At 45.3% G+C, this 14,519-nt stretch overlaps 1 protein-coding gene across 4 annotated transcripts; it reads left to right on the top strand.

The window, feature by feature from the left end:
- Window positions 1–1,378: 1,378 nt before the first annotated feature.
- On the top strand, window positions 1,379–14,050 carry LOC134346942 (7SK snRNA methylphosphate capping enzyme-like). 4 transcript variants are annotated; one of them, XM_063048822.1, is made up of 5 exons: window positions 1,379–2,749; window positions 6,164–6,382; window positions 9,285–9,338; window positions 9,782–9,813; window positions 11,099–14,050. In XM_063048822.1, the coding sequence occupies exons 1-4, from the start codon at window positions 1,511–1,513 to the stop codon at window positions 9,809–9,811; spliced, it is 1,542 nt and encodes a 513-aa protein (XP_062904892.1). In that variant the 5' UTR covers window positions 1,379–1,510; the 3' UTR covers window positions 9,812–9,813; window positions 11,099–14,050. The 4 variants fall into 4 exon arrangements, with proteins under 4 accessions (XP_062904892.1, XP_062904891.1, XP_062904890.1 ...); XM_063048819.1 differs by having other exon boundaries at window positions 1,436–2,749; window positions 9,212–9,338; window positions 11,099–14,049; XM_063048821.1 differs by lacking the exon at window positions 9,782–9,813 and having other exon boundaries at window positions 11,099–14,049.
- Window positions 14,051–14,519: the final 469 nt, after the last annotated feature.

Here is a 14,519-nt window from a genome sequence, read left to right as displayed (position 1 = left end):
TTGGCAGCACTGAAATATTTTCAGGTTGACCTACGAAATATTAATGCAAAAATATTAGTTGCTGCGTTTCGTTTCTTGAGGCAAAAACGAGCCATTTTGCAACAGTAATCTCCAAGCAGCTGCTGTCCTGCAGTTGCTTCCTGTCAAGGTTCAGCTGGATTATATTCAGCAGCTGACGTGCCACGAGGGTACCGAATCTGTTTTGCCCCGTGTGTTGAGGCGGAGGGATGATGGCCATTGTTGGGTTTCCTTGGTTGAGGAAGTGGGGGGGAGGGGGGCACGGGAACGAAAGAGCAGAGGAATGCAGGTGTCATGGTGCAGAGGTCACGAACTACAACTCCCGGCACGCATTGCTGCCCTCTGGGTCACGTGGAGTCGCCGCGCTCTCGCGCCGGAAGTGGAATTGGCGCAAACCAACGCAACGAAAGTAAATAAACGAGATAAATATCGCCCGCAAAATGACAGTCGCAGCCGACGGGCTCGAAAAAATTATTCTCTGACGTGAATGTGAACTTTTGTTGCTTGGCTTCCAGTCTAAGTCGGTTTGTTTTCATCCGATGATCGTCGCGTGGAAGAAGATAGGGGGCCACGCCAATGCCTGTTTGACAATCGCAAAACTCTTTTTAAAATTGGTATCCTTGCTGTTGCTCTGTCTTCTGAGACCTGTTCTGGAAAATATTTCCATGAAAGTGGGTGAAAAACTAGTACCGCAGAAGTAAATAAAAAATATTTTCTTACTAGACTCCTATCTTCCCGAGGAGCTAGCCCTCTCCCACAATGTCACCGATTATTGGTTGAGTGTGGAAGGCGGAGTTCCACCTGGAACGGTCTCCTCGTCAGGTCGGGTGTCCATTGGTGAAAGGCCACGTCCGTCAAGGAAACCGAGGTCCAAGCCTAGTATAAAAACAGACGCAAGCGCAGTCTAAGGAGATAGAGCGAGTGTGCGTTTGTGGCTGCAGGGTTGTTCTGAGGAGTAAGGCTTTAAGAGGGGAAACAGCTTTCAAAGTGTTTTTTTTATTTTTTAAGAGAAACAGTTGTGCTGCTTTATCCGAATACGAGCCGCCGGCGCAGGATTTGTATCTGCACCCTATAAGTTCCACAAACTTGACAATTGAACCTTTTAAAGTTGCCATTTTGGATTTTTCTTTGAGTGCTGGAAAAAAAACTGTCAAGTGGAGGAGAGGAGAGGTAGTCGATAAATACAACAAAAAAACCCTCCCGTGCTGGAAGAGGAGGAGAAGAAGCGAGAAGGGGGCTGAATTGATTGTTCGCTGGGTGGCGGAATATGAATAATTCATTTATGCTGATGAGACGTGGCGACGTCATCGGCGACGTGGGATTCCGTTAGTCGGACGTAAACGCGGCGGGGCGACGCAGGCGGAAGGGGGGAAGCCCGAGTTTGGCGGCGGCGGCGAGGAAGAGTAGGGAGCCGGCGGCGGGGACCAGGGGGCGGGCAGGCGGGAGAAGAGGGGGCCGTGCATGGGCCGGGGGAGGCCGGCAGGAAGCGTGCATGAGCCCGATGATGATGATGATGAAGAAGAAGCAGCAGCCGCTGGAGGACGGGAGCGGCGTCCTGCTCAAGCCTGAGTACCTGTCCAAGGTGGCGGAGGAGGTGGTGGAAGGCGACCGGGTGGTTGAGTCGGCGGCGGCGGCTCCTGCTGCTCCCGGAGCCGAGCTGAGCCGGCCCCGCAACGGTCTGCAGGCCCGCGGCTGCAAGCGGCGCCACAGCAGCATCAGCTCGGGCTTCAAGCACCCGGGTTTCAAGCAGCAGCAGCGGCGGCAGCGGGCGGCCTCGGACTGCGACCCGGTGCTGCCCAGCAACTTCTTGCTAGGCGGCAACATCTTCGACCCGCTCAACCTCAACAGCCTGCTGGACGAGGAGGTGAGCCGGGCGCTCAACGCCGAGACGCCCAAGTCGTCGCCACTGCCGAGCCGCAGCCGGGAGCCGGTCGAAATCCTGGTGCCCCGCGACATCACGGACCCGCTCAGCCTCAACCGCGACTCCGAGGTACCGCCGTCGCCGCTCAAGCTGGGCCGCAAGCGGCGGCACCGGCACGGGCACCACTCGGTGGAAGAGCCTCCCGGGCCCGCGGCGGCGGCGGACGTGGCAGCGGAGCCCGAGCCCTACGAGCTGAACACGGCCATCAACTGCAGGGAGGAGATCGTGTCGCCGGTACTGCGGGGAGCGGAGCCGGGCTCGGCGGCCGGAGGAGGAACCAGGCACCGCAAGAGGCGGCGGACTTGCAGCAAGTCGGAGCCGGGCAAGCCCCCGGCCCCGGCTCAGGGGGAGGAGGGTGGGGAGGGCAAGAAATGGACGCCGGAGAAGCCGCGGGGTAAGGGCGGCCCGCCCAGTTTCCCTAGCCGCCAGCGGCGCTTCCAGTACGGGAACTACACCAAGTACTACGGCTACCGCAACCCGGACCGCGGCGACGACCCGCGCCTCGCCGTCCTGCGGGCCGACTGGTTCCGCGGTAAGGACATCCTCGACCTGGGCTGCAACTCGGGCCACCTCACCCTGCGCATCGCCCGTGACCTGCGGCCGGCCCGCATCGTCGGAGTTGACATCGACGGCGGCCTCGTCCACTCGGCTCGCCGCAACATCCGCCACTACCTGTCGGAGGAAGCGAGGGCCCCGGGCCGCCGCTTCCCTGTATCGCTGGCCAAGTGCAAGGGGCCGATCGCCGCGCCGCCCGTCGCCCTCGACTGTCAGACTGTGTCCGGCTTCCCCAACAACGTCACCTTCGTCCAGGTGAGAGGGTGCAGGGTGGTTGGGGAGCGACCGTCGGCGTACAGGGGGGTGGTGGTGGGTGAGACTGTCGGGGTGCTAGGGTGGGTGTTGGGGGGGTAGAGACTAGGGTGACTGAGTGGTTGGAGAGTGGCTGTCAGGGTATCAGAGGGGGTGGGGAGTGGCTGTTAAGGTGGGGGGGTTGAGATTTGGTGCTGGGGAGTTTGAGAATGTCAGGGTGGGTGGGGATTGGCTGTTAGGGTGCTAGGAGGTTCAGACTGGCTGGGTGGGATTTGCTGTCAGGGTGCTGGGTGTATTTGAGGAATGGGGGATGAGGGTGGACCTATCCAATTGTCACTGGTCTGTTCAGTGTTGGACTAAACTGGCATTTGTAGAATGTGCTGGCTTTGAGGGACTGGGGAACCAGTAGCCACAATGAGTGGGCTATTGTTTCACTGTTCCACATCTTTACTAATCTATCTGCTTTTCATCTGAAACCTTCATTTATTTAAATGCTGCTTGCCTTTAGAGTGTTCACCATTTCCCCTCCCAAACCAGGGGAAACATTTCTATCTTTTCTGTCAAGTGGTCAAAATTTTGTTTAGATTGTCTGAGATAGTTGCTGTTCCAGTAAACCTGTCACACACTATGGCAAGTATGTCTAAGGCAAAAATTGTCTTTTCATTCAGGTCCTCAGCACTGTTTGTGGTTGAGCCTCAGTTTATCACTTGTGCTGAAGTGTAGATGTCAGTTTTTGCTTGGGCTGAAAAATCTTGGGCTTCCACCTGTTAGAGTAAATATCACTGACTGGAGAAGATCCGAATAGCTGAATTTTTGTGAACTAGTGTTATCTGTCACTACATAGAGGCTTTAACATTCATGAGTTCCCATTTACCTGGCTGTTAAGTGTGCGCTTGCTTTCAAAAGAATTGAGCACTACTTGGTTTAAGTTTTTTTTGCAAGGCTATTGTTAAACATTGGAAGTGCCTTGTCAAGTGTACTGTGCTAAAACTGGTATAGTTTGCTCTGAGTTGAGAATGGTTCACTGCAGTGAAACCCCGACAGACAGACACAGCACTTTTTAAATGAAGCGTGCAGTGAGCATCGTCCCGCTGCTCCAGGGACTGGTCCATCTTCGCACAGAAAATGTCCATTAGCTCTACAGCTGGATGGTTTACCCCTCATCTAAAGACTCTGTTAATCAGCCCTGCTGACACTGAAAAGCATCAGTTTGGTCCATTTCCTGACAGTTGGCCATTGGTCCTTGGAGGCTGGATAGGTAATGCGAGACAATGATTTCAAGGTTCTGAAGTTTCATGGGGTGAATCGGCCAGCATGTCGACCCTTAGATTGGCTTGTTGCTGATGGAATTGTGAAAATTGATGACCACTTGGTCTACTGAAGTAAGTGTACTGGTGAAGTTAACGCTCTGCCCTGTAACATGCCACTGCTTTTGCATGTAAAGCCCTTGTGGCAATTGTATATTAAACCAGCATTTTTAAATGAGGTGGGTATCTTTTCAACTTCAAAGCTGACAATAGCAGCCACTCAAATCCAATTTTTGCTAGAATTTCACAAGAAAAAGATTTTCTGCTTGCATTTATCAGTCAAACTTCCCAGTAGTGGACATCAAACTGTAGGTGTTGTAATTGTAAAAGGCACACCATTCAAATTTATTACCATACTATGAATTTGAGCTTGGCACGGTTTCTCTCAATTTGACATACTTCTGGTAGAATTGACATGCCCAGTTGTTGGTCAGTTTGCTATTTTGATTCTTCTACAAATCTGGTGAAATTAACACTTGTGATGTGTAGTTAATGGTTATTTTATAGCTGTGTACTGAATTAAGTCTTGAGGCATTTGATCCTTGGCATGTTAATTTGAATTTAATATCTCTCCTCGATTAAGTGTCACATTAACCACTAATGGATCTTGGGAGATTGAGCACAAAAGCTACATCTGAAAGTTGTCCTCATCTTCACAGTACCTTCTAAATTGGGGCTGTACAGATTGCCCAATGTGGTCCTGTCAGGCTGGGAAATCAGCCGGTTGCTGAATGGGTGATCTGACTGTCAATACACGTGTTTCTAACTGTGGATTGCAGAGTTATTAATTCTATCTGCAGGCTACTATAGGGAAAAACTCTTCAGTCCACTGTCAGTTCAGTACTAGTTTACACTGATCTTGTAATCTCTCCCAGATCCCACATCACATATCCACTAGGGGGCAGTTTACAACTGTTTAAAAATAAGTGTTTAAGGAAAATGTGCAAATATCACACTGCCCCAGAGGTGAGGATTGAACCTGGAGTGCTGGAGCTATGTGGCAGGCACCTGTGCTGTTAAGACAGTACTAATTGCTTAGATGCTGAGAAGGTGGAGAAGTCACTGGTAGCAGTCTGCCACAAATTGACCTCGGTATTGATGACTTGGTGTTGTAGTTTACTGCTTGATTGCCAACAGGTTCAACTGGTCTTTATTTTTATCCCAAACTTTCAATTTTGCCTTTAACTTGGGACTTATTGACTTCTACTTTCAGTCTTTATCTGCCATTCTCTTGACCAGGGGTTCCCAACCTTTTTATGCCATAAGCGAGGGGTCTGGACCCCAGGTTGGAAATCGATGCTTTAGAATGAAGCTACTCCATTTATTTTGTATGGGTGATATATTTCCCAAATGCATCACGTGCTGCTCTTGGTTTGGATACCGCACTTGAGTGGTTTATGCTATGTAAACTTGAAACCATTTAGCTTCTCCAAAAAAGATGTATATTAAACTACTTTCAAAAGTATGAGGTATATTTAAATCAACTGAGAGAATGAGGGAAGTTGAGTTTTTGGTTGGCAATATAGCAATAAGTAATTCTCTCCAGTGATTGGTTTTAAATTACGTTAGTGCCTGTAAGGCTTGTGTAATCAAATTAATGGGACATGTTTAAAGCGGGGTCAGTTGTCCAGCTTGTAACTTCACTAAAGCAATGACTTTGCATTTAGTTCATATTCCCATCATATCTATTGGTAGTACTTGTATTACTGGGCAAGTAGACAAACCTGTGCAGCCACAGATTTGTACAGTAGGGATTTCCAGACTGGGGTCCACAGATCTTTGTTTAATGGTATTGTATTGGTCCATGGCGCAAAGTTTGGGAACCCCCTGCATTACAGATGTAACAAACTATATACATTACACAGTACAAGACAGGAATGAGGTTGGGTTTGTGGATTACAAGGGAATCTTTTTTACTGTGATTTCAGCTTACTGTACCTCAATGGGAGTAACAACACCACCTTCCTATAATTGTAGATTAGTTGTGCAGTGGATTTGTGATCATAGATTGGCTGATCTTGTCCCAGTCTCTGTGCACAGAATCCATTTTAACTTTAAAACTGTTGGCAGCCAGCATTGAAGACCATACTAACTTTTCACCTTCCTACAGGGAAACTACGTGCTGGAGAAGGATGAGTTGCTGGAGACGCAGAGACCCGAATATGATGTCATCTTATGTTTGAGTCTGACAAAATGGATTCATCTCAACTGGGGCGATGACGGGCTGAAACGAATGTTCAAGCGCATCTACAGGCATTTGCGGCCGGGTGGGATTTTCATCCTGGAGCCACAGCCCTGGTCTTCCTATGGAAAACGACGAAAACTTACGGTAAATAGTTAGACTTGATGCCTTTGCAACCTGAGCTTTTGGTATGGTGACATCTGAATGCCGTGTACTTGGAATGGATGAGATGAAGGGGAGGAGTTGGAGAATTGAGGCTTTTGGTACAGTTGATGTAATTGAAAAATTTTACTGCCATTGGTTTGCTTTTAGAACTGGACATAAAATCCATGAGCTAAAATTACCATTGCCCGTCACCCCACTATAAGAAGGAAGTTAATGCTTTGGAGAGGGTGCTAAAGAGGTTTAGTGGGCATGTCCTTTCACAAGAGGCTGGAGTAGCAGAAGTTGAAGGGAGATGTGATGAAGATTTACAAGACTAGAGGCATAGATGGAGTGCTTCCCAGGGTTGAGATGTCTAATACCAGTGGGCATGCTGTGTACGTACATCTACTGATGTGTGGAAGGTAGGTTCAAAGGGGATGTGAGGGGCAAGTTTTTTTTTCACTCAATAGTCAATGTCTCGAATGGTCTCTGTGTAGAGGCAAATGCATTAGAGGCTTTTAAGAGAAGTTTGGTTAGGCACATGGATGTGAAGATGAGGGATATAGACATTGTGTAGGTAGAAGGGATTAGTGCTTTTGCTTTTTAGCTGGTTCGGCACAACATTGCGGGCTGAATGGGCTGTTCCTGTGCTGTACTCTAGTTGTCTGAGAGCAATTCCAGCTGGTGGCACAGTGACCCTTTGCCCTGGAGCAGCAAGTTTATCATTGGTGCACGAAAACTAAGTGGCTGGCTGTTGTTCACTGTGGCAGACCTACCTGTGCTTCAAGAGTTTTGAAAAATGATTCTCAAACTTTTGCTGAACTCTGTGATGGAGGGTTTTTTTGTTGGGGGATTGGTACAAGTTTGTTGCCAAAAGGTGCTTGCCAGTCCAAATTTGGATGCAACATAGCAAGCAAGGAATCATAGAATTGTAATTTAAAAGTTAGGGTATTGTCAGTTCATCTACCTGCCCCCCCCCCCCCAACTGAACTGCAAGTTAGACTGGGCTTGGTATCTGGTTACCTTGCTCTGTCGGATTAGCATGGTGTTTCCCATGGTCCTTGAGTGAGCTCATGGTAACAGGTTTATTGCTAAACAGCAAACATGGGCTCTGGTTCTAACAGGTTCTTTAGAACAGAGACCAGTACAGCACAGCATTGGGCTCTTCAGCCCCACTAGGCCAAACACAAGTTATGTTATTTCTCTTCTGCCTGTGTTTCTCCAATCCCTACATTTCTCTATTGTCTGTGCTTTCACTGGCAGACTGTTCAGGGTACCTTCTACTTTTTTTTTAAAAAAAAAAGGCCCTGCCATCCTCCTTTTAGACTAGTCAACTTTAAATACATCTCCAAGTATTTGACATTTTCCCAGTCAGGTGGGGAGAAGAGAAACTTGTAGGACCAATTCAGATTGGCTTCCTGACCGTGAGTGGTAACGGAATTGAGCTGACGTGTATCACTGTCACATCTTTCTGATATGGCTGTTGTGCCTGGTGATTGCTCTTGCTGGCCAGTGATGGAAGATTCTTTTATGACTCCTGTGTGAAAGGAAAGCCACAAGTCAAAATGAATTTGTAGCGCACAAACATTTGTCTTGTTAGCCTGACTCCCAGCACGTTGGAAACTGTTTAAAATTCCCAGATGGCAAACAAAATGTTACATGTAGTTTTATTACATTCAGACAGCTTTTCCTGCATCGGGAGTTCCCAACCTGGAGTCCAGACCCCTTGCTCCATGGCAAATGGTTGGGAACCCCTGCCCTAGATTAATTCAAGACAATTTTGTGCTATTTCATATTGGTGCAGTGCCCAATATTTCTGTAGTGGCAGTATATAAGATTGGAATAGAAAATTCAACTGGTTATGTGCAATGTAAACCCACTACTGATTTTTTCTGGAGAAATGCATCTCGTCAAGCAGCAACTGTGGAAGAAAGGAATTGGGGTTTATCTCCTGAGATACTGCTTTGTCAGTGAGATCTCTGTACACCAGGGATTCCCAGCCTTAATGCCTTGGACCAATACAATCAAGCACGTTGGTCTGTGGACCTCGGTTTGGGAACTCCTGCCCTAGAAGGTGGTTTATTTTAGTAGTAGGCGGCAGCTGTTGACCCCAGTGGATCATGTCCTCTCCTGGGCAGGAAGATGAGCGGGTTCCCCCTCTCCACATCACTGATGTAGTCCAAGGGAAGGGCAAGTGCCGATACAGCTTGGCACCAGTGTCATCGCAGAGCTTGCCAGAGTGAAGTTGTAAACAACAAACTGCCTTGGGGACCCCGGCCCTGGATTTCTTCCTCAGGGTTTACTCCCAAAGCCTTCCTCCTGGGTGGGTATGGCTGCAAGGCAGTAGAGGTTTAAAATCAGAGGTTTTAGTATCAAGAGGGTATTGCACCCATGCACAGTGCTGTTCAATTTTCTCATGCTTAATGTAAACTTTCCTGGTAGTGATCTTAACCAGAGATGATGGGTGGGTCACTGTACAATTATAATTAAAGTTGTTTAATCTATACAAATTGACTGAAATATGTAGATTTTGATAAAGGTCAAAGTCTTTGACCTATGCAGTTATGCATTGAGGGCTGTTATTCATTTGTGGAGCTCACCAAGAGGTGAGATGTAGTGGATTTGAATACAGATGGTCTAATTCCCTTATGGGTGTTTTGCTTGTTGTATTTTGGCTGCGGAAGAGTTACAAATCTGGGTTTGTGCATATTCGTGTTGTCAGAGTGAGCTTGGTGGTCCAAATCACCTTGGTCCAAAATCTGAACTGTTCTTCCTGTTGCTTTACTCTTCAGCTGCAGATGGTTTACACTATTTTAACTTGTTGTTCTGCAGGAGACAATCTACAGGAACTACTATAAAATCATCTTTAAACCAGATCAGTTTACGTCTTATCTTTTGTCCCCAGAAGTTGGATTTTCCAGTTATGAGCTGGTGGGAACGCCTCAAAGCACATCTAAAGGTAAGAGGGTGGGTTTAAAAGAAAAAGCAGCGTCTTATCCTGTTAACAATGTTCTTTTATTGCCTGCTCAGCTGGTGAGGTTTTTGAGGGGTGGAGTATGCACACGGTGCAAAAACACAGGTTGTGGCCTCCTCCAGCACTGAACACTTTGCAGAAATTCTGGGTTGGGAGCGGGGTTAAAAGCAATGAAATGAAGGGTTGCTTTTGTTTTGGATCCTCACAGTACACGATGCCTAGTGGGGTGCAGGAGGAGGACAATACTTTTTCAGATACACCAGGAATTACCACCTGGAAGTCGTCAAGTCTCATTGGTTAAGTACTTGCCTTGAGTGATCAATGGAACTGTTTTGGATGGTTGGACGGTAAAGTTGGTACCTGCAAGAGTGAAATCCAATGGGCAAAGAACCATCTTCACCTGAATCTCTTGTGATTTCCCCCACTAGGCTATGGTGTGGCTGTGCAAGGCCTTATGAAGGTAGGCGTTAATAGTATTTGGATTTTGGTACGTTCTGCTTGGCAATAACCTGCATTTTCTGCCAGTTGGAAACTAGCAGCCCTATTACAAACTAGGAGGTGAATGCTTACCATTTAAATTTCAGTGTGTATTGGTGTTCTACAGAGTACCTCACAACTTGGAAGATGCCAAAAAGGGTGTTAAATTAGCAGTGTTGACCAAATTCAGAAATATTTGTCTTAGTTTATCAACCCAGTCTACCTCTGTATCTGAGCTATTTTGGCATGTAGAGGGCATTTTGGAGCTAGTTACCTTTCTACAATGATTAGTTATGTCCATATTGAACATTGCAGCTTGCTTTTGGGTGAATTTGTACAGGAGTGAGTTTCTAAACTATCAAAACAATTGCCCATATTATAAAATCAATATATTTAGGTTTATAAACTAGGAGCTGAATATAGGCATTGTACTTTTGGACATCCAGAGCATTTCACAATCAAAGTAAAACTTATTATCAAAATACATTGGTAACCATGTACTACGTTGAGATTGATTTTCCTGTGGGCATACTCAGTAATTCTATACAATAGTAACTATTACAGGATCAATGAAGATCAACCTGACTGCAGAAGGTGCAAGTACAGATATAAATAAATCTCAGTAAATAGTGAGAACTTGAGAATGAGTTGGTCATTAAAGTGAGATCATTAGTTGTGGGAACATTTCAATGGAAGGGCAAGTGAGTGAAGTGATCCCCTTTGCTCATGGCTGAGGTAGAACCTTGTACCTTGTACCTTCTACCTGATGGTAGCAGCAAGAAAAGAGCACGTCCTGGGTGGTGATGCGCTCCTGCGGCAGCGTTTCATGCAGATGTACTCTATGGTTGGAAGGGCTTTGCCTGTGATGCACTGGGTCATAGCCACTACTTTTTCCATTCAAAGGCATTGGTGTTTCCATAACAGGCCATGATGCAGCCAGTTAATACACTTTTCACTACACTTCTATAGAAGTTCGTCCAATACTTCGTCTATTTGTAGCATAATCTGAAATTGTAAGTGGGAAGTTGCAGCAGAGGGGTTGCTGAAGACTTAAAAGTAGGAAAGGAATGTATTTCTGAATTTTGGTCAAAGAATTTTATTTTGGCATGCTTCATGTCTGGTTCCAGGCATTGACAAATCTACACAAATCATTTATGGGTTTTGTATTGTACTGAGAAACCAACATTCTGGGTATCGTCTGGTTTTATAATTCATTGTTTTTACTGAGTTTTTTCCCCAAAGACCAATTAAACTTTTTCTTTTGGCAGGATTCCAGCGTCCCGTTTACCTCTTTCACAAGAATCGTCAATCCAGTGCAAGCTAAGACTTCCAAAGCCAGTTTCTGGCTGCTGTTTGTTTTTCATTCATCGGTGGCTCTTTCCTGACCATCTCCTCTTTTTAAAGCCAATGGAAGATTCTACAGGGGATGCATAGTCCATCATGAGCACTGCCTTTTTGGTTTTAAATTGACATGCTGTTCTTTCAGTCTGCTTTATAAGGCTCACGAATGTAATAAAGCATTTTAGGGTTGTAACTGCATTTGCTGGGTTTAGGCACCTCTGGGCAGGGAAATGCATTAAATAATCGAAGAGCAGTTTTCACCGTTCAGAATAGTGGCATTGCCTCCAGCAGTACTGCACTTGTCAAATTCCTGCTGTTTTGGTAGGTCTTCAATCCAAGGTGGTGGAGAAAGGCATATAGAGCACATTCAAAGGTGTATTACACATAAAGCAATAGAAATATTTTCATCGGCCACCGAAGGGAACTAGCCACATCATTCCCACCCACCCTTGTGGAGGAGAATGAACTACTTCCTGAAAGCAATTTATTTAATGGATGTGACTATTTTTCAGGTTGCCAGCGTAGTTCATTGTTTTGGGTTATGTTGTGGCTTTCATTACCATGGGAATGTCATAGTTTACAGCCAGTGGAATGTATTTTGGGAGATGGTTGCAATAGGCTGTATGTAAACCCTCGCACTAACTATGGTCTGTTGAGGTTCCCAACCTGGGCTCCATGTCATGGCATAAAGTTGGGAGCAATTGGTCTATCGGAAATTTTCCATGAGTGACTTCTGGCTGATATTATCAGTTGCACTGAACTAACTACTTAATTTGAAAACAAAAAGTAATTCCTCTATGTCCCTTTCTCATCCAATCTCTCAAATTTTCTCCACTGAGCACTCACATCCTTGGGAGGGAGAGAATTGGCAAATCCAATGTCCCTCCTTCCAAGAAGCACCATGACATGGTCTTCACCAGCCACACCCTTGAAATATTTAACTCCTCTGGTACATGTTTGTTGAGTGGGAGTTTTGGATAAAGCTCCCCGTAATAGGCTGCGTTTGAAAAAAGTGAACGGGGCAGGAGTTCAGTTGGTGAAGGCATTAAATGCAATCTTGCTGTGTAACTGGGCAGGGCACAACTCTGTTGCCCCTTTCACTTTGCTCTGCTGTGGTGGGATATAGCTGTAGATACACTCTGGACATGAAACTCAGTGTTGAGGTGTTTTGATATTTGTATAAACTTGATTCTACTGAACTTAAGGATGTTACTTGCAACAAAAAAGTCAATCTGCTACTTTAATTCATTAGGATTAATTACTTGACTTCTAATGTTTAAAAATATGTACCAGATGAGTTTGATTGCCTCAGGGGAATTGTAACCTGATCTAAATACAGGAAAGATGCAGAATAAATGTATTCAGAGTTGATGCTTGCCTCTTCCCTATACTTTCCTCGCCCTTCTCATTTAGACCAAGTAAGAAGAAAGGGGAACTTTCATGATGACCTTGGATTTGTTGCTATGCACTGTAAATAACTCCTGCAGTACAGTTTGGAAATTCTGTTCTGAAAGTATGGGCCATCCATTGCTTTGGGCATGAGTACCATTTCTGCTCTTGACTCTCCTGTGCTTCTGATCTGGTTTATGTGAAATTGGAGTACTTGATTTTGTAAGATAGAATTCTTTAGGGGTTGGAAATGGGAAGCTTAAGCCTTGCCAATGTTTAGATCCCAGGATCAGAGGAGAGTTGACCATTCTATTATGCTGTACAATGATGTTTTTCCCCCATTGGTAGACCAGTACAAATACAAACCAGGGCTAAATGGCACTAGGCTTCTAGATCTAATTACAAAATCCATCTGCTCACAACCTTTGGGGCTTGCTGTAGTCTGTTTCTCCACCTCCATCCTGTCTGCAGGGACAGTGCTAGAGCACATCTGATTACTAATCGTCTGACTGGACCTTGAGGTAACCCAGGATTTGTGGTAAAGGGACATTCCTCTCGCATCTCCACCTGAGTAGCATTCTTGATCGTCATATTTTGTCCTTGTTTCATGGGGCTGCTAGTTCCAAATATACCTCAAGTATGTGATTTTTGTTTTTTGGTTTAGATTCAGACATCCGGCTGGTGGATATCCCCAGATTAAATCAGTTTAATGGTAGGTTTTGGGAGGGTGAATGATTCAATGCTGTTCCCTTTTGGGTGACTGACCTACATTCCTGGGCATAATGAACAATTTCCACTCTGGAAATTAACCTGGCAGTAGAGAACTATCTTGATCCAGTAAGAATGGCTATTTTCCCTCAATTTTGACTGACATCCTGTCTTTCAGTCCCATATTTTAAGCTGTAGTCTCTACTACAGGTTTAATTTTCTAGCAGTCTTGATGAAACAGCTACAACATTACCCTGATCTGTCCTGGTCTTTCAGGCCCAGTTCCATGAACAAAAGACGATGGTGCTTCTGAAGAGCTGTGACGCCTTAAGACCTAGGTCACAGCATCAGCTTCAGTGAGGTAAATTGATTTAAAGACAGACAGCCTCCAGGTTAATTGTACTGGTCTATTGGGTACATTAAGCCATGGCTTCCAAAAGAGGTGCTTTTTCCAGCTATTTACCAGCTCCATTAAGAAATTTTCTTCAGTATGATAAATTGTATCTTTGACAAATGGTTCACTGCAGCTTCTAAATGGGGAGGGTGGGCAACTGTACATGTCTACATTTGGGGGGGGGGTGTTGGGTGGTAAAGTGCAAATAAACTTGAGATTCTAGATTTTTAAGAAAAGTAAAAATGTTGCCTTTGATAAAAAAAAAAGTTTCAGGAAAAAAGTCATTTGTGAATTTTTGTAAAAAATGCTGCAAAAATCCAATGTCAAACGTACATCAAGTGTCATTACAATAAAGGAAGAGTGTTAAACAGTTGTGACTCACTTCTATTAACTTTCCTGACTTTTCTAAACTGGGTAGGAGCACCATTAAGTAGAGAAATTGAGAACTTGTCTTGCAGTCTCCTGTGATAAATTGGTTAATTGTAACAGACAAATGTCAGGGGAACCTAAAAGTTCCAGCACATCCTGGATCAGGACATTTGGGAAGTCAAACCATGTGAGATCTTGGTATTCATACACTACAATTGTGCATTTAGGCTGAATATTTTTAAAGCCCACTGTGGGTCACAGCTTTGTACAAGTATAACACATTTTAAAAGACTGATAGATATGTAGATAAGGGAAAAATAGTTTGTAGCTTGAATAGACATCTTGTTCAGCGTGAATGAATTGAATGTTTCTGGTCTATTACTCTGCAATCATGGTTACTAAGTTAGAAAGCAAGGTCTTGGGGAAATGGAGAAGTTGATTAGATTAGTTCCAAGTTTTTTTTTTCTGGTTGCCAGGTAAGTCATTTC

This window comes from Mobula hypostoma, chromosome 5 (assembly GCF_963921235.1).
Source record: "Mobula hypostoma chromosome 5, sMobHyp1.1, whole genome shotgun sequence".
In the NCBI taxonomy this organism is placed as follows: Eukaryota; Metazoa; Chordata; class Chondrichthyes; order Myliobatiformes; family Myliobatidae; genus Mobula; species Mobula hypostoma.
Note: the sequence above shows the minus strand (reverse complement) of the source record. Positions and strands in the feature narration are given on the sequence as shown.

Bases quoted from the DNA above. Each gene is read 5' to 3' on its own strand.
- LOC134346942 (XM_063048819.1), top strand. From the start codon at position 1,511: ATGAGCCCGATGATGATGATGATGAAGAAGAAGCAGCAGCCGCTGGAG. The intron at 2,750-6,163 runs GTGAGAGGGTGC...ACCTTCCTACAG, and splicing joins ACAACGTCACCTTCGTCCAG to GGAAACTACGTGCTGGAGAA. The intron at 9,814-11,098 runs GTAGGCGTTAAT...TTCTTTTGGCAG, and splicing joins CTGTGCAAGGCCTTATGAAG to GATTCCAGCGTCCCGTTTAC.